This window comes from Lepisma saccharinum, chromosome 28 (assembly GCF_977018435.1).
Source record: "Lepisma saccharinum chromosome 28, izLepSacc3.1, whole genome shotgun sequence".
NCBI classification, from domain to species: Eukaryota; Metazoa; Arthropoda; class Insecta; order Zygentoma; family Lepismatidae; genus Lepisma; species Lepisma saccharinum.
The window spans coordinates 37,110,630-37,130,998 of NC_139256.1; the positions used below are offsets into that span (position 1 = coordinate 37,110,630).

General features: G+C 34.1%; 1 protein-coding gene across 3 annotated transcripts in view; it reads right to left on the reverse strand.

Annotated features, from left to right (window-relative positions):
• Positions 1-20,369, reverse strand: part of LOC145981091 (acid phosphatase type 7-like) — a 121,034-nt gene that overhangs the window by 40,774 nt on the left and 59,891 nt on the right. For all 3 annotated transcript variants that reach the window (XM_083114228.1, XM_083114227.1, XM_083114229.1), the window contains exon 2: positions 4,212-4,360. In XM_083114228.1, coding sequence (XP_082970354.1) covers positions 4,212-4,353 — 142 coding nt within the window. In that variant the 5' untranslated portion in view covers positions 4,354-4,360. The remainder of the gene's footprint in view (positions 1-4,211; positions 4,361-20,369) is intronic.

Sequence of the window (20,369 nt, forward strand, 5' to 3'; positions counted from 1 at the left end):
CTGACACCTAAAATATTGATTATTTGATTTCGATATACTAAAAAAAGATATACAGTTATGTTAAGTAGTGATGTAGTGCAGTCCTGTAACGAAGGAGAGCGTTTAATGAGTTCAAATTGCTAAGATTGGTAATTTTATGTCCGTTCCTTCGTAATGACTGTTGTCAATCCCCTCACCGCCATCTTACCATGCGTCTAAAACTAATAGTAAATTGCTAATTAACATAAATAAATTGCTATTGCGACGAAGGCCGATTCGATAAGAAACTACTAATAAGTATTTATATAGTGAGTGACAAACAAAAAATTCAAAACCTCATAATGACCGTTAATTCCTCACTCCTTTGTATCTAAAATGTTTGTCTTCTTTGAACAGAAAGTACGAGTATCAGATATAACAAACTTTCCGCACTAAAATACCATTACAGACTTAGCTCTATGTAACGTGATTCTGCGCATTCCACGTGGCATGTGACTTCCTCCTATCATCGAAATGGAGAATCGAGCCTACGAACTCCCTCGTAAGAATCAAGCACGCTACCTCTTCTCCAGGTAGCTCATGTTAAAATTTGCTACCAGTTTGAAGAAACCAATTCACACATATTGTCATATCTATAATTTCCTCATGGCAATTTTCATGAGGAAACAAATTCAGATAAAATCGAGAAACGCTGAAAGGGAAAAAATGATGAACATGTCTATTGGCGTTTTGTCATATTTTGTAAATTGTGTAAAAATTCCGTGTTTTGAACAAGCAATCGTTTAGTTACGAAGTGTTTTGTTATTTGTTTAAAGTAGGAACAGGAGAGCGAAAAGGAGTAATTTTAATCATACCCCGTTTGACAAGAAACTTCAGCTTTTTTCCAAAGACTGTATGAAAAGAGAGAGGAACGTATGAAATATAAAATATGTGTGAAATTAAAACAATGGAAACCTTGAAAGATAATACTAACGAACTTCAAACTATGAAAAACATATTTTCGTGGTGGAAAACTCAAAGTCATTTTCGAAATATGAACTTGATGTTTTCCTTTATTATGAAGTGGAGCTATGGGACGATACGATCCCTCAGAAAGAAAATTTTAAGTAAGCTACCTCCAACTTTTTCAATGGTCATAATTACTAATTAGGGTCCGGAAGTTGATGAAAAATCAACTTTTTTACTGACCCTTAAAAACAATGCTAAACCTGATATCATGTCCGTTTCCCTTCAGTTAGAGCTAGTAAAACTTACATATTTAGATTTCTTGACATGGTCCTTTTAGCAAATTCACCATGAATCGAAAATACGGTCAATGGAAAAGCATAATATTATTCTTAAATGAAATGTTTGGCAATGGATTAAAATACTTTGTGTGAAGATCTACTTTGAGGTTCTTTTTCTGGACACTATTATAGCTTTAATCTGTAGTTTTAAAGTAAAATTAGTCACAATATTAAATGCAATTACACTCTGGTATACGCGAAGCAGAACTCTATTTTCGGATGCTGGCGGACTACAGTATCATAGAAGGAGATGAATTGGTTGATTTGGTGTTTTAAGTCAACTTTATGCATAGTAAGGCTAATCGGGACTGGACCTACAGTTGAAAGTGGGATCCGAACCGAGTGCATAAAATAACGTGAACCGTGTGGTGTATGGGGATCGTTTGCTTATGGAATGGAAGGTCATGGGTTCAAACCTACTTCTTTGCAAAATCCTTTTCGGGAAGTAAACGGCTTTGGACGGGAATGCTTATCTACGTTTCTTGGATATTTCCGTTGATATTTATGCGATTTATGTCCAGCATTTCCGGATGGAGAAAGTTGACATGTAAGTTCTTAATATGTGTTAACTTATAACAGCTGAATGAAAGGAAAAGTATTTCCTAAAATCCTGCCAATCACTGAAAGATTAAAAACATTAGTAGAAGCATTACTTGAGGCATGCACAGTGGCGACGATTATGGAGTCTGGAGGGGCAGATGACCCAGCACTATGCTAAACATTATCTACCAAGGAAAAGAAACTGTCCTTGCCCTCCCCCCTCCCCCACCTTGCCCCATCAGTTTTGAAACCCAATCGCCGCCACTGAGTATGCATTGCATAAATATTTACAGTAATATCATATAATATTATATTACGTTATTAGAACACTTCATACTCGGTAAATAAAAAGGAAAAAAATATAAGGAAAGGGTGGGATTTGAACCTACGATGTTTCGATCTTGACGAAAACAGTAAAAACAGTCATCTAACCAACTACTCCAGGAGATTGCTAGCAGAAAGCTCAGTAAAACACGTTAATCTCAGTTGAAGCAACATTGTGCCAGAGTTTCGAACCATTTTTGGCCAAGAACCAAGGAAAAGACACGCTTTACAGAATCGTTTGGTGTTGTGCAAGGTATCTTTACTAAACATTTCGCATAAAATCATCATAAATTTGCCATCTTGCATTCAAATGTGAACGCAATTCTTTCCAGGTGGATGAGAAGCTGTTCAATGTTTCACACTGCACATACATTTTCCTATTTTCAAATTCAGAACGAAGAATCTTGAAATATTTTCAACATTCGTATTTCTACTTAACATTTTTTTGTCTACTCATATATTTTATTATTGCTTTAGGGTATCTTTACTTTATGGAATGTGAAAGAATGAAAAAAAATCACGAGCGTTTTCATTCAGGAAGAAGAAATGTTGCAAAGTTGGCTACTCTTAGTTGGCTCTGAAGCGCTATTCTGCCAAATTTACGAATTCCGGACTTTGAAATTTTTCAGGGTGGTCAAATAAGATGTTGCGAAGTGTACAAGGTTGATTTACAAGGTAGCATATAAGTTGTTGGAAACTCAGTTTTTCAATAACTCTGAACCGACGGCAATGTTGTTCTTGACTGCTCCGATTCCAGGTGTCTCAGGTTCGAATCCCAGTCTTCGTATGTGTGTTCATTGTGAGTGTCCTTTCATTAATCAGTCATCCTCATCTTTAGGGACACTGAAATTTCGCAATGCATGAAATCGCGAAATGTGAAAAAAGATGCAATTTTGAACATTCTGCACGTAACTACATCCCCAATGATAAAATATGCATGAGTTTTATTCGCAAAGTAATGCAAAATGTGTACTTTTCGACGAAATGAATGCTTTTTCGTGAAATAACCGTGAAATATCATCAAATTAAGTAGAAAACACGCAAAAACCGGCAATCGAGGTTGTGGGCGCAAACTGTCGATTTGTAACGAAACGTTTGCCTAAAGTTTCCTACCACTTGCAGCTGAAGAACGTTTTATCTTCTATCACATCAGGAAGACGCTGCAAATTGGGATTCCCCATGCACATAATCTCAGTTCGAAAACTTCGCTCCCTGTGAAGCTGCATTCCTTTCTTCCCCCGAAAGTCTACTCGACTTCCAGTTTCATTGAACTTGCTAGCTGCAGCAGCAATAAGATTAGTCTGTTCCCGCACATCAGTTCAGTCATGAATGAATTTTGTTTATCATTATGTGATTTTCAACATGTGTTTGTGTATGTGCAGTAGTGATTATTTTATTTGTTGGGCAGCAAGGATATCCTTTAAATACATACAATGAATAAATCACTTGAGATATGCACTTTAGAAATGAAGTGATTTAATGTTGATGTTTTCTTTTTGGTTGGACAGCTAAGTACTTGTGTACATGTACAGTATATAAAAATGAAGTAGTTTATCAATTTATAGCTGTTTTGTATGTTGTTTCCTCTCATGATGAAAAAGTGTGTGCCAATTTATTTTTCCACCGCTGGTATATACCGCTGATCTAACATTTTATTTACCGCTCTCCTCAGTTTTTATTTACCATAAATTTGTCTCCATACTCATCTTTATGATTAACCAAAAGGAGTAGAAATACGAATTAAAATAAACTAGATCAATCAATTTTCTTGACTGTTCATGATATATTTCAAAGCTACAGTGGACATACACAACATGACATGGCATTACTTGATGAACTGATGAAAATATTTCGTAACAGCACTCGGTACTTATAAATGATAATGAACGCTTCTGATTAATTTGACTCCACTATGTTCATGCTTAATACATTTACCAACTTCTAGGATTCCTTTTAAAAAGGTTCAAAAATTACTTTATCTGTTGATGAAAGTGCAAAGGTTTGCTAAACAATTAATGCAGCAAATACCATGTGTGTTCTAGTGACCTTTGTGCAAACAATTCTAATAATAATAATACTTACCTCCATATGATAGATGAATTTGTTCAGGCTGATGATGCACCAAGCGTTGAGATCTGGCATGTGTTAGCCAACTAGATGACCCAAATGGTCCCCCATTTGTCAGCCCAAATATTGACAGAGCACAAATTAATACTGTCCACATCTTGGGCCTAAAAAAAAAAAGAAATAATTCAATGACAGTTAGAAATCAGCAAAAAAAAAATTGTTCACATGATAAGGTGATGATGAATGTACATAAACAGTACTAATTAAAAGAAAAGGAAACACTAAGCACATAAATGTATAATTTGTGAAGAATAGGTTATGATACATATTCTTAATCATGATTGCACACAAAAGTTATTTATCAGCAATTGTACCACCCCCACCCTTAAGGAAAATTCTGGGAAAAATTATGTCATAGGCATGCATGTTCCTTATCGTATTTTTTGTTCTTGCATTAAAGAAATAATTTGTAAGGTTTGTGGTGAGGTATTGACACTACAGATAGAGGTCCTTGCCTAGATTAGTAATATAGTAGGGATGTGCCAAAGTCGATTACAGATGTATGAAAATCGGCTGAAATTGACACATCGGCATCGGTATTGGAATCGGCAAAAATCCGATATTTAAACTGGTACAGATTATACTAGAGTTTTTACCTTCTAATAAGTTTTATATGCTAGTTTTGTAAGATTTATTGAAAATTTGATTATGATTCGTCATTATTGTAGAGATTTTGTAATAAAATTATTGCAAACTCATTCAGAGGATCAACCTAACTATAAATCGGAAATGAAACAGTACATTGCTGAACCAGGATCTGCTGTTGTATTGGAAATTCAAAAATGAATATTCAAACCTGAAGCAAGTCCTGAGAAAATACTTGGGCATACCTGCTGCATCAGTATTCAGTGATTGAGTGTTCAGTGTTGCTGAACATATTTGCGATAAGAGAAGAAGTAGATTACTTCCTGAAGTGCTTCCAAAACTAGTGTTTCTGAAGTTGAATCTGGCAGAATAGGAATTCATTTTGCATTTCAAAGAACTGCTTGTGTACTAATGTTTAATCTCTTGAGAATCCATTTGCATCTCTTGAGAATATATATGTATATACATATGATATGCAATAGAAATGTACATAGCAAATTTATTTTTGTCATGCTGAAAATAACATCCCATTTCTGTTTAATAATCTTATGTATCAGAATCGGTTAAATATCAGCATCGGTTCCAAAAATTATCGGTAAATTTTCAGGTTCGTCACATCCCTATAATATAGTCTGTCCATATCACACTTTAAAAAATGTTACTTTCCGAGAGAAAAATAGATGTCACTGGCAACCATGAATCTGGCGTGAGATTACATATATTCAGGATATAAAATGCTAATTTCCCTTTCTTCCCCTTTTATAGGGGCTATAATATCGAAACAAGACCTTGGTTTGGTTTGAGTTGGTGTTTTAAGTCCACTTTATGCACAGTAAGGCTAATCGGGACTGGACCTACAGTTTAAAGTGGGATCCGAACCTCTTGTGCCTCCACCGGGTACCGAACCCGGGACCCCTTGATTACAAGGCAATGACGCTACCACTGCGCCATGGAGGAGGCCCCCGAAACAAGACCTGGATGAACAAAACGTTATCAAGGTGCCGCTGGATCTTCGGCCTAAGCCAACAAAGATTTTTGAAAATTTCTCTTCTTCCAAAAAACTTCTTTCGACATTCCAATTCTGAAAAATTGCAACCGTTTAGAAGTCCTTCTCGACATTCAAGTAAATCTTTGTGTGATGTGCTTTTGCTGTTTAGTTTTGTGGTGCAGTGGCTCAAGGCTGGCTCCACACAAACAACCTTCGAAGCTCACCACTGGATCCGACTGTACCACCCCCACGACTGCTGGCCTTTAGATTGCTGTCCATTTTCAGGACAGGTTGTTTCGCCAGGTGAGTTGTTATACACTCCTTGGCAGATTCCTACTTCTATGATCACCAAGACGATTTTTTCTTTTATCAGAGATATCTACACACCAGCTAAGCAAACCACATGAAGATTCACTTGATGAATGTTCTATTAACTCCAAACAGACGTAATTTTACAGAATTCGGAATATCAGAGCAATTTTTCGAAACGAGAGATATTTTTGGAAAAAGTCTTTCCTGGCCTGGCACAGTGTGAATGTCCAGCACCACCTCAAGAAAAGTTGTTCACCTTGATGTCCCCTATTCCCACGGGTGTCAGAGGGGCTGGAGGGTTGAACCAGTCCATCAACCACCCCACCCCTTAAATTGACATTGCTCATTTCAAGTTATAAGAGAGCAGACAGCATGTTCTTTTTATAATTAATCACAGAAATAACGTGGCATATTAACGACATCTTGCGGAGGGCAGATTCAGGCATGTATCTAGAAATATATTTTGGGCAGGGTCCGAACCAAGTGTCTCAATAATAATAATAATGTTACATAAAATTAATTATTAACTCAAATATGTAAGTTAATTAATATTGTATTTTATTATTACATGAATTCGTAAAAAGATGGTATAAGAATATAGTTATACCATAATATATTTATTAGCTACTTTGCGAGCCAACATTTGCATCAAACAAGTAAATTAATGATAAATAGATAAAGAATTGAATATTGATTTAACAATTTAAACAAAGGATAGCTACTAGACCCACATTACAAAAAGTAAAGTTTCTGATTAATATTTTATTCATATTATCATAAGGAGTAGTGAGCACAAACCTTCTTTGGTAGCAGCGGCGTGCATACAAGGTAAGCTACCAAAGCACTGCCTCGGTACGCAATTCGAATTTTGCATAATTTCCAGGATACTTAGACACACTGAAAGTGTTGAGAGGTATTTATGCGGAGCCCGTGAAAGACTAAAATGCCGCAAAGCAGTGACATGCTGTGTTTTATCAAGGCAAGCCTGCCTCATGATGTACTACTGTTTATTTAAAAACTATATATTCAGTGCTTCGGCTATTTAAATGGACACCGCACGCTACTGTTTGGTAGTATTTCAAAGCAGTCTGATCCTAATATACTTGCCATCAAAGTTCATAGGAAATAAATAACCATGGATAGTAGATGGTATCACCGCTAACGGATGTTGCTATTTAATATTCGCAATTCATTTGCACGGGTTTTAATTAATTTGCACGTACTTAGAACTAATTTGCACGTACTTAGAATTCATTTGCATGTACTTAGAGTACTTTACATTTATGTATTTGCATGTTTATAACTTTTTATGAATATATATTTATTTATTTTATGAAAAATATGTATATAGAAGGTAATTAGAGGTACTAAACGCTATGCATATGTTTTTATATTCATTACTGCAAAGTATGTAATGTATAAATCGATAATAATTAATGTTTATAATATTGAAAATAAGTTTTCTATGGTTTATGAACCGCTATGAACGGTGGTAATGGGTGTAGGTACAGGTCCAATTACGATTGGGGACGGTCCTGGTACTCGAACCCGCGATATGTAATATTATTAATTAGTACTATGTAATAATGTATGTTATTATGGTATGAAACACGGTGGTGCAACACGCTAGACAGAAGACTGTGAACTCCGCGCTCCACGCTGAGGGTAGACGAGAAAGGAATTTGGGAGATGTGCGGTCAAGGTCAAATGACGTCAGAACGTCAGAACAAAGGAAGAACCTGATTCACCAATCAGAGAACGCGTCGGTAGATTTTCAGAACCGGTTTTTTCAAGGTTAACCAGTACGCAAGAACAGGGGAAAGCTATGCAATACTGTAGGGCAGGGGAGGGATTGAACCAGACAACAAAGGATGTCTGAGAATGCGCAGCAAGGGTCAAATCTCTGAAGCTATGCGGTTTCCGCCGCCAATTAATATTCCGCTCAGGTTTGCCTTCAAGGCACAGGACGCTTTAGCGCAGGGTCTTTTTATCTGTACTATGAAGAAGGGAGAGCTATTAGGGACGGGGCCTACAGTTTTTACCATTTGCTTTTATCACGGGGTAACGAACCTAGGACCCTTTGATTATTGATTTAGGTAGTAAATGTATGTTACTGTGTGCTATTTAACTTAATTTTGAGTTTATTTTTTACCAAACTTTGACTTTATGTCAAACATTTTCACAGCTTATTTTTATTTTTACAAAAATAACACTATTTGTACTATTCAGGCAACATTTTTTCATTAAATTTTGGATTCACAAAGACATTTTTTTCAACTTTTAACTTATTATTTTACAACTTTAAGTTAATTTTTTACCAAAATAACACTATTTGTACTATTCAAGCAACATTTTTTCATTAAATTTTGGATTCACAAAGACATTTTTTTCAACTTTTAACTTATTATTTTACAACTTTATATTAATTTTTTACCAAAATAACACTATTTGTACTATTCAGGCAACATTTTTTATTAAATTTTGGACTCACAAAGACATTTTTTCTACGTTTAACTTATTATTTTACAACTTTATATTAATTTTTTACCAAAATAACACTATTTGTACTATTCAAGCAACATTTTTTCATTAAATTTTGGATTCACAAAGACATTTTTTTTCAACTTTTAACTTATTATTTTACAACTTTATATTATTTTTTTACCAAAATAACACTATTTGTACTATTCAGGCAACATTTTTTATTAAATTTTGGACTCACAAAGACATTTTTTTCTACGTTTAACTTATTATTTTACAACTTTATATTAATTTTTTACCAAAATAACACTATTTGTACTATTCAAGCAACATTTTTTCATTAAATTTTGGATTCACAAAGACATTTTTTTCAACTTTTAACTTATTATTTTACAACTTTATATTAATTTTTTACCAAAATAACACTATTTGTACTATTCAGGCAACATTTTTTATTAAATTTTGGACTCACAAAGACATTTTTTTCTACGTTTAACTTATTATTTTACAACTTTATATTAATTTTTTACCAAAATAACACTATTTGTACTAATCAGGCAACATTTTTTATTAAATTTTGTATTTACAAAGAGATTTTTTCAACTTTTAATTTATTATTTACAAGTTTAGGCTTATTTTTATCAAAATAACACAATTCTATCTGTTCAGGAAAGACTTTTAAGTTACATTTTCGACACACAAAGTGTGTGTTCTCAACTTCTATCTGTTTATTTCACAAGTTTAGGCTTATTATTACCAAAATAATACAATTCATTCTGTTCAGGAAAGACTTTTAGTCGCATTTTCGACACACAGAGTGTGTGATCTCAACTTCTATCTGTTTATTTCACAAGTTTAGGCTTATTATTACCAAAATAATACAATTCAATCTGTTCAGGAAAGACTTTTAGTCGCATTTTCGACACACAAAGTGTGTGTTCTCAACTTCTATCTGTTTATTTCACAAGTTTAGGCTTATTATTACTCAAATAACACAATTCTATCTGTTCAGGAAAGATTTTTAGTTACATTTTCGACACACAAAGTGTGTGTTCTCAACTTTTATTTGTTTATTTTACAAGTTTAGCCTAATATTTACTCAAATGACACTATTTATATTATTCAGGCACTATTTTTATTACATTTTGGACTCTCAAAGACACACACACACACACACACAGAGAGAGAGAGAGAGAGAGAGAGAGAGAGAGATATTTCCAACTTTACAGGATTATTCTCCAAGTTTACTCAAATAACACAATTTAAATGTGTTGTGAATTAGATTTTGTACACACGACGTGTGTTTTGTCAACTTTAACCCTTTCATTTTTAAGTTTATTTTACCAAAGTAAGACGGCTTAGTCTATTCAAGAAAGTTTTCAATTATATTTTGGATGCAAAAGTATATTTTGTCAACTTCTACCCTTTTATTTTACAAGTTTAGGCTTATTTTTACTCAAATAACACAATTTCATCTATTTAGGCAACATTTTGTTTCTTATATTTTACTCACAAAGACATTTTTTTCAATTTTTAATGTATTATTTCACAAGTTTATGTAATTTTTTATTCTAATAACACAATTTTAACTATTCAGGCAACATTTTTTATTGCGATTTGGATTTACAAAGAGATTTTTTTAAATTTTTGTATTAAATTTTCTATTTATTGTATTTCACATTCACTAATTTTTAAAGTTTTACTTTTTATTTTTATCTAAAAACTAAAGAAAAAAGTATTTTTAACTAAAAGTTATTTTATAGTTTTCGGTTTTCAGATTTCCACAATGCTATTTTTGGTTCTGTATTTCTATATTAGGATATTACAGTTCTAAGGTGTGTATAATATTTCAAAGTATTTTCAGGGTGTATTTGTTAATGCATTTGGATGATAACTATTAGGTTTTTGGACGAACTAATGTTAAGAATATTTCAACCAATCAGAAAACGCGTCGGTTTTATTTCAACCAATCAGAGAAGGCGTCAGTTTGCTTATGAGGTATAAAAACTGCGTAAAAGCAAGCAGAAGCTATTTTGAGAAGTATTTCTGAAGCATTGCGTCAGAGAAGACATCAAGTTGTGATTATTGTCTGAGATTTGAAGACAAAGAACTCAAAAGAAGCTATAATTAAGGTAAGTGAATTGTTACATATATGTATGGTGCTTTTAAATAATGCGTAAATGCAAATATTGAAACGAAGAAAACGTCAATGCAAACCAAAAAGAATATGCGTAATGTGAACAAGTACTACAACTATTTTTCTATTTTTCAGGTGCTTCTAATTTTGTATGTGTGACTGAAAGGGACCATTAGTAAAAGATGGCGTCTTCAACCTCCACAAACAAGGCTAACCACACTGCGGTGAGTACCTCGCAAGAGATTTTACCACTGGAATGTATATTTCTCCACTAGTTTTTGAAATAATATATAAATCCAGAAAACAAAGAAACGAAAAAAGTAAATACAGAAATGAATATGCGTAATATAAACAAGTACTACAACTATGTTTCTATTTTTCAGGTGTTTTTATTTGTGTACCTGTGAGTGGAAGGATCTATTACTGGAAATAACGCCAACAAAGTAACCAACAAGGACATGAGTCAAATAATTGCATCATGTCAATGTTTTTCCAATTATATCTATAAGGACTGTGTGTTGGAGACTTTGAAGAGGTATACACCTGGCAAGTATATTATATGCTGGGGATGTTATTCTAATCAAGGCAACCAATTAGCCCACGATTGTGTAGTTAACCATTTCTACGAGTGTGAGTGCGTATGCTGTAAAGATGAAGATTTACTCTCTGAACGTTATTTTATTTGCCAAGGAGAACGCTGTTTGAATAAATGCCAACGATGTTTTAAGTGGATGTGCGAGAGAATCCAGTATTATTTACAGGACTTGGATAACACAAAACATATTTTTGATTTTTATATTACTAACCATGAGGATGTTGCGGATGCTTTGACGGCACACGAGGTACAGACAGAATACAAAGCTTTTTATAGTGTATTATGTGAAATTTCAAACAATATCGAACTAGTGAAAACTCTTATAGATCCTATACGCTCAGCAGAGCTTACTTATGGTAGCACAGGATTTTTGTGAGAGTTGAATAGAGACTGACTAATAACACCGAAAATGGTGCAATACATTATTGATGTACAAGGATTTATTTATAACAGAAAATTTATATTGCGTGAGATTTGTGTGAGTTCTACAAATTTGGACACTGTGTATTATGAGCTTGTGAGTGTTCCCGATTATTTCAAAGAGAACAAAGAATCGCGCTGGGTTAAAGACAATCTCCATGCATTAATGTATGATATTCCTTGTGGATGTGAAATATACTATGTCCGGAGGGCAGTTAGGAACTTGAACTGTCAAGGTGGTACATTTTTCTGCAAAGGAAAATCCCAAATTATCAAAGATTTGTTTAATATTGATAACATTGTTGATTTACAAACTGTAACCTGTCCATCCCTTAAGAATTTGTATATGTTTCAAGGAGGATTGTGCAAGTATCATTCTGATACTTCTCCCCCAGCTGAACAAGGTTGCGCATTCAGAAATGTTCAAAGACTTGTATGTTGGTACAATAATAAAAATATTAATGTGTAATGTATTTAGTGCAAATAATAAAGATTTGTGAAAAAGAAATGTTTTCTATGTTGTTATTTAGTTTTAAAGCCTGCATTCAAGGTATTTTCAAGTATTACCGTTTTTTTTTTTTTGAGTGATTGACTTAATACCAGGAGTTATACGAGCCGTATTTTAACTACAATCACTATATGTCTATGAGGACTAAAATCCACTGATTGAACCTTAAAGCTTAGGCTTACTATGTATATTGATTAAACACAGGACAACACGAATCTTACAGAGGATTGTAGGAGGCATAGGCCCACACTCCAGCGCCTTATTAGCCTGCAAGAACAACTTGTATGTTGAATTGTGACTGTTTAGCAATAATATTTATAAAGTTTAAATCATTTTCATTAGATTATATATATATTTTGGATTCAAATAAAACACTCAAGTTAAGTTTTTTAAGTTTATTTTTATTTAATATACAAATATAGAATATATCAAATTTACATATATGAAAAGTACTCTACCAAAGAGCAAAAGTCACATAGGGATTACGATTTAGCCGATGCTGAAATTCTTCCATGAGGGATTTGTAGTAAGAGAGAAATTTTTGCCACTGTTTAAAGTTGAGGGTGACTCCACCAGAGATGCTGGTGATTTCCACTTTTATATTTTCTCCACTGCCCTCGAAGGTGAAGTAAGGTTCTCCTATAATGTCTATAGATCTGAATCTGTATTTTTGTGTGGAGAATCTGTTTTTGTAAGTGTCGAAGATCACATCTGATTTGTAGACGCATGATGGGTACTCTTCTTTATTTAGGACAATGTATTTTTTTCATGTTTCAAAATCAATTCAGTGTCTGCGAAAGTACCTCGAATAATGATATCCATGTTGGCATCGATGATGAATCTGGTTTCTGGTTTTATGTTGTTCATTTGGTGTGTGCCTCTGATAGACTGCATTTTGGTTTGGTATCAATAAAAAGTTTTAAAAATATGCAACTAGTGCTACAAAAGGAACGGAAATTATCGACAATTTCTGGATTATAACTAAAATTCAGTTTGCCTTTTACATATCCAATATTTACATACCAACACTAACTAGACTTCGATTTATATAAATGTAGCAGGAACTATATTTCTGAGAATCAAACTATATTAGGATTATATGTTAAACTTATACAAAACCAGATTATTCTATGTAAGTATATTTATATTGACTGGATTATTTAACAGATCAAACAGAAAGAAGGCAAATTCCACTAAACGTAGGTGATTGCATGAAAATAACTAGGTCAAGGAGTGACCAACAGTGAGCTGAGGTTATATATAGAGGGTCGCTCTTCATAATTCTTACCTTCGCTGGATCGGCGAAGGAACGCACTTGTGGGCGGTAGAACCTGAATGGGCTCCACCAAGACATCGGAGACTCGAAGCAGATGTCTTGGTGGATGAACCCAAGTAGGGTCATAGGCGCTAGGGTCAATTTGGTTATTTCTTCTTGTATGAGGAACCAATTTGGCCAACTCCCCACATTAACTTACATTGCTTATAACTAATTAAACTTTGCTAGTAGTTGATGAGATGACAGTAAATTTGAGAGTTTTAGCATTATTTGTCCGTAATTAGATATAGTGTAACTTGTTATGCGTGCCAAACACAAAAACTTTAACATATTGTACTATGTAACTTCAATTTTGGAAGCTAGCTGAACTTTAGCTTTTCGAATTACATATAGTGATGGCCTCTATAGTGGAAAAATACACCCAGTCTGTAAAAATTTGGAAATGCTGTCTCCTTCTCTGTCGACCCAGACCAAAAGAGTTCTCAAACGATATTTCTTAACATAACTAACTTTTCAAAAAAAAGAATACCTTGTGCTCAGATGGGTTTTAACCTATCTGTCCAGGGTTCGAGTCCCTGTCTGGGTGATTACCATTTTTTAATTTTATCATTGGATCTTGTGCAGCCTAAATATAAAATATGTTTACAGTCTAAGAGATTATAATTTTTCTTCAAATTTCATCAACTACTAGCAAAGTTTAATTAGTTATAAGCAATGTAAGTTAATGTGGGGAGTTGGCCAAATTGGTTCCTCATACAAGAAGAAATAACCAAATTGACCCTAGCGCCTATGACCCTACTTGGGTTCATCCACCAAGACATCTGCTTCGAGTCTCCGATGTCTTGGTGGAGCCCATTCAGGTTCTACCGCCCACAAGTGCGTTCCTTCGCCGATCCAGCGAAGGTAAGAATTATGAAGAGCGACCCTCTATATATAACCTCAGCTCACTGTTGGTCACTCCTTGACCTAGTTATTTTCATGCAATCACCTACGTTTAGTGGAATTTGCCTTCTTTCTGTTTGATCTGTTAAATAATCCAGTCAATATAAATATACTTACATAGAATAATCTGGTTTTGTATAAGTTTAACATATAATCCTAATATAGTTTGATTCTCAGAAATATAGTTCCTGCTACATTTATATAAATCGAAGTCTAGTTAGTGTTGGTATGTAAATATTGGATATGTAAAAGGCAAACTGAATTTTAGTTATAATCCAGAAATTGTCGATAATTTCCGTTCCTTTTGTAGCACTAGTTGCATATTTTTAAAACTTTTTATTGATACCAAACCAAAATGCAGTCTATCAGAGGCACACACCAAATGAACAACATAAAACCAGAAACCAGATTCATCATCGATGCCAACATGGATATCATTATTCGAGGTACTTTCGCAGACACTGAATTGATTTTGAAACATGAAAAAAATACATTGTCCTAAATAAAGAAGAGTACCCATCATGCGTCTACAAATCAGATGTGATCTTCGACACTTACAAAAACAGATTCTCCACACAAAAATACAGATTCAGATCTATAGACATTATAGGAGAACCTTACTTCACCTTCGAGGGCAGTGGAGAAAATATAAAAGTGGAAATCACCAGCATCTCTGGTGGAGTCACCCTCAACTTTAAACAGTGGCAAAAATTTCTCTCTTACTACAAATCCCTCATGGAAGAATTTCAGCATCGGCTAAATCGTAATCCCTATGTGACTTTTGCTCTTTGGTAGAGTACTTTTCATATATGTAAATTTGATATATTCTATATTTGTATATTAAATAAAAATAAACTTAAAAAACTTAACTTGAGTGTTTTATTTGAATCCAAAATATATATATAATCTAATGAAAATGATTTAAACTTTATAAATATTATTGCTAAACAGTCACAATTCAACATACAAGTTGTTCTTGCAGGCTAATAAGGCGCTGGAGTGTGGGCCTATGCCTCCTACAATCCTCTGTAGAGTCCAGCGCAGATAATTCTGCCGTGCAATGCGCGACAGAACTAAAGAAGCAGTGTTGCTAATGGAGCAGATAGAAAAATCGCTGCGGTGCGCCGATGCACAGCTGTTACGTACAACAATAAAATTAGAGAATTCAGGTCTATCTAACGTTGAGTTTTAAACGTCATGCATTATACCAGGACTAGGATTAATATGTACTAACAAGTGACTATGTATGTAGCTACATACATATGGACTAAAAATTCGCAAAATATGAACTAACACATAAGTAAAATTACCAAAAATGCTGCAAAGAAGACTTCTTCATACGATTCCTTATTTGAGTGATTTCAAACAAAATAAAAAAATATATATATTATTTTTCATTGCATTAATGCACTGGTGGCGTTCTAACTTTTCACTCCCAAAACCCGTATACACTGGTATGGAACTGCAACGGCAGATAATAACATGCCAACGTGTTAAACCGCTACAATTGCACCATAACACTCCTCCTGAAGCAGTATTATTATTTCCTCTCTGAGATCGGCGACAGTCGGTTGCCTTTGTTGTACATTTACAAAGGATGCCGGCTTCCACAACAATAACAAGTACATATACTGCCACTAGACGATAAGCTGCGCGGCTTTTTCTTTTGTTATGAACCAGGGCCGGCGCTAGTCATTTTGCCTCTCTGGGAGGTGGCGGCAGATGCCGCTCTATTTCGACCCCCCCGGTCATTACGCAGCAACGGAAAATTGAAAATCAATATATTCCTAACTAAAACATCAAAATATAAAATAAATAATGAGACTTCTTATGCTATTTCAATACTATTCAGCGCAAAAGAATATCTCGCTCGATCACAGTTTTCAATAGGCTTATTTTTTTCTTCTCTTCAAATTTTGCCGCTCTGGGCGATGGGACGGTTCGCCCTCCCCTTCCGCCGGCCCTGCTATGAACTTGGTCACCCATCAAAGCATGGCAATTTTAACACAGAAAACAATATGTATCGCATTAAGCAGCAAAAATGACAGCCTCCTCTATGCAATTTCTACAAGAACACGTGCCGGAGCCAGAGTTGAAATGATGTTGGAGCCACATAATTTATTTATTTTGAATAATTCCAAAATTATGAAATATGAACAATTTGTTGCTGCTGTTCGCTGCTCTCTTGCCAAAATGCTTTATTGGGATGCTAACACCATGACTGGCTTCCTCCTTCATGAACTCGTGCACGTTGCTTAGAATTTCCCGAGCTTGGCTATGCAAGGTTTTTGATTTCAACTTCGACAGAACTGGAGGCATTATGGAATTTAACGTTCATCAGCAAACACACACTTTTACATAAACACACGCAATACACGCACACAACGTCAAACCGGTCAAATACTTAGTATAAAATAAAAATATGGTGCTTCCAATCCAACAAAACTCACCGCCACTTTACCTGCTTTCCCCTTCCGTGACAGAAATAGTGCTTCATTATTACAGTTGGCAACACTAGTTACTAGCTAGCCAATGAACATGCACTGCATAAAAGAAGCAACGACTACGCCGTGCTATATTGCCACATTGCCGTCCCTGCTGACCGGTGGGAACCGCGAGCTGGAGCACTGTTCAATTGTTTTCAATGAAGTTTGCGCGAGTGTGTCCAGGAATGGAATGACAATATGGCAACAATAGCGAAGGTTTTCGAGCAGGGTAGAACACGTGATGCTAAGAGAGAGGGAGACGAAACGAAAATACGTTTCTACGCAACGGCAAATTTACGTGTGTGGCACTCTAAGATTCGTGTTGTCCTGTGTTTAATCAATATACATAGTAAGCCTAAGCTTTAAGGTTCAATCAGTGGATTTTAGTCCTCATAGACATATAGTGATTGTAGTTAAAATACGGCTCGTATAACTCCTGGTATTAAGTCAATCACTCAAAAAAAAAAAACGGTAATACTTGAAAATACCTTGAATGCAGGCTTTAAAACTAAATAACAACATAGAAAACATTTCTTTTTCACAAATCTTTATTATTTGCACTAAATACATTACACATTAATATTTTTATTATTGTACCAACATACAAGTCTTTGAACATTTCTGAATGCGCAACCTTGTTCAGCTGGGGGAGAAGTATCAGAATGATACTTGCACAATCCTCCTTGAAACATATACAAATTCTTAAGGGATGGACAGGTTACAGTTTGTAAATCAACAATGTTATCAATATTAAACAAATCTTTGATAATTTGGGATTTTCCTTTGCAGAAAAATGTACCACCTTGACAGTTCAAGTTCCTAACTGCCCTCCGGACATAGTATATTTCACATCCACAAGGAATATCATACATTAATGCATGGAGATTGTCTTTAACCCAGCGCGATTCTTTGTTCTCTTTGAAATAATCGGGAACACTCACAAGCTCATAATACACAGTGTCCAAATTTGTAGAACTCACACAAATCTCACGCAATATAAATTTTCTGTTATAAATAAATCCTTGTACATCAATAATGTATTGCACCATTTTCGGTGTTATTAGTCAGTCTCTATTCAACTCTCACAAAAATCCTGTGCTACCATAAGTAAGCTCTGCTGAGCGTATAGGATCTATAAGAGTTTTCACTAGTTCGATATTGTTTGAAATTTCACATAATACACTATAAAAAGCTTTGTATTCTGTCTGTACCTCGTGTGCCGTCAAAGCATCCGCAACATCCTCATGGTTAGTAATATAAAAATCAAAAATATGTTTTGTGTTATCCAAGTCCTGTAAATAATACTGGATTCTCTCGCACATCCACTTAAAACATCGTTGGCATTTATTCAAACAGCGTTCTCCTTGGCAAATAAAATAACGTTCAGAGAGTAAATCTTCATCTTTACAGCATACGCACTCACACTCGTAGAAATGGTTAACTACACAATCGTGGGCTAATTGGTTGCCTTGATTAGAATAACATCCCCAGCATATAATATACTTGCCAGGTGTATACCTCTTCAAAGTCTCCAACACACAGTCCTTATAGATATAATTGGAAAAACATTGACATGATGCAATTATTTGACTCATGTCCTTGTTGGTTACTTTGTTGGCGTTATTTCCAGTAATAGATCCTTCCACTCACAGGTACACAAATAAAAACACCTGAAAAATAGAAACATAGTTGTAGTACTTGTTTATATTACGCATATTCATTTCTGTATTTACTTTTTTCGTTTCTTTGTTTTCTGGATTTATATATTATTTCAAAAACTAGTGGAGAAATATACATTCCAGTGGTAAAATCTCTTGCGAGGTACTCACCGCAGTGTGGTTAGCCTTGTTTGTGGAGGTTGAAGACGCCATCTTTTACTAATGGTCCCTTTCAGTCACACATACAAAATTAGAAGCACCTGAAAAATAGAAAAATAGTTGTAGTACTTGTTCACATTACGCATATTCTTTTTGGTTTGCATTGACGTTTTCTTCGTTTCAATATTTGCATTTACGCATTATTTAAAAGCACCATACATATATGTAACAATTCACTTACCTTAATTATAGCTTCTTTTGAGTTCTTTGTCTTCAAATCTCAGACAATAATCACAACTTGATGTCTTCTCTGACGCAATGCTTCAGAAATACTTCTCAAAATAGCTTCTGCTTGCTTTTACGCAGTTTTTATACCTCATAAGCAAACTGACGCCTTCTCTGATTGGTTGAAATAAAACCGACGCGTTTTCTGATTGGTTGAAATATTCTTAACATTAGTTCGTCCAAAAACCTAATAGTTATCATCCAAATGCATTAACAAATACACCCTGAAAATACTTTGAAATATTATACACACCTTAGAACTGTAATATCCTAATATAGAAATACAGAACCAAAAATAGCATTGTGGAAATCTGAAAACCGAAAACTATAAAATAACTTTTAGTTAAAAATACTTTTTTCTTTAGTTTTTAGATAAAAATAAAAAGTAAAACTTTAAAAATTAGTGAATGTGAAATACAATAAATAGAAAATTTAATACAAAAATTTAAAAAAATCTCTTTGTAAATCCAAATCGCAATAAAAAATGTTGCCTGAATAGTTAAAATTGTGTTATTAGAATAAAAAATTACATAAACTTGTGAAATAATACATTAAAAATTGAAAAAAATGTCTTTGTGAGTAAAATATAAGAAACAAAATGTTGCCTAAATAGATGAAATTGTGTTATTTGAGTAAAAATAAGCCTAAACTTGTAAAATAAAAGGGTAGAAGTTGACAAAATATACTTTTGCATCCAAAATATAATTGAAAACTTTCTTGAATAGACTAAGCCGTCTTACTTTGGTAAAATAAACTTAAAAATGAAAGGGTTAAAGTTGACAAAACACACGTCGTGTGTACAAAATCTAATTCACAACACATTTAAATTGTGTTATTTGAGTAAACTTGGAGAATAATCCTGTAAAGTTGGAAATATCTCTCTCTCTCTCTCTCTCTCTCTCTCTCTCTGTGTGTGTGTGTGTGTGTGTCTTTGAGAGTCCAAAATGTAATAAAAATAGTGCCTGAATAATATAAATAGTGTCATTTGAGTAAATATTAGGCTAAACTTGTAAAATAAACAAATAAAAGTTGAGAACACACACTTTGTGTGTCGAAAATGTAACTAAAAATCTTTCCTGAACAGATAGAATTGTGTTATTTGAGTAATAATAAGCCTAAACTTGTGAAATAAACAGATAGAAGTTGAGAACACACACTTTGTGTGTCGAAAATGCGACTAAAAGTCTTTCCTGAACAGATTGAATTGTATTATTTTGGTAATAATAAGCCTAAACTTGTGAAATAAACAGATAGAAGTTGAGATCACACACTCTGTGTGTC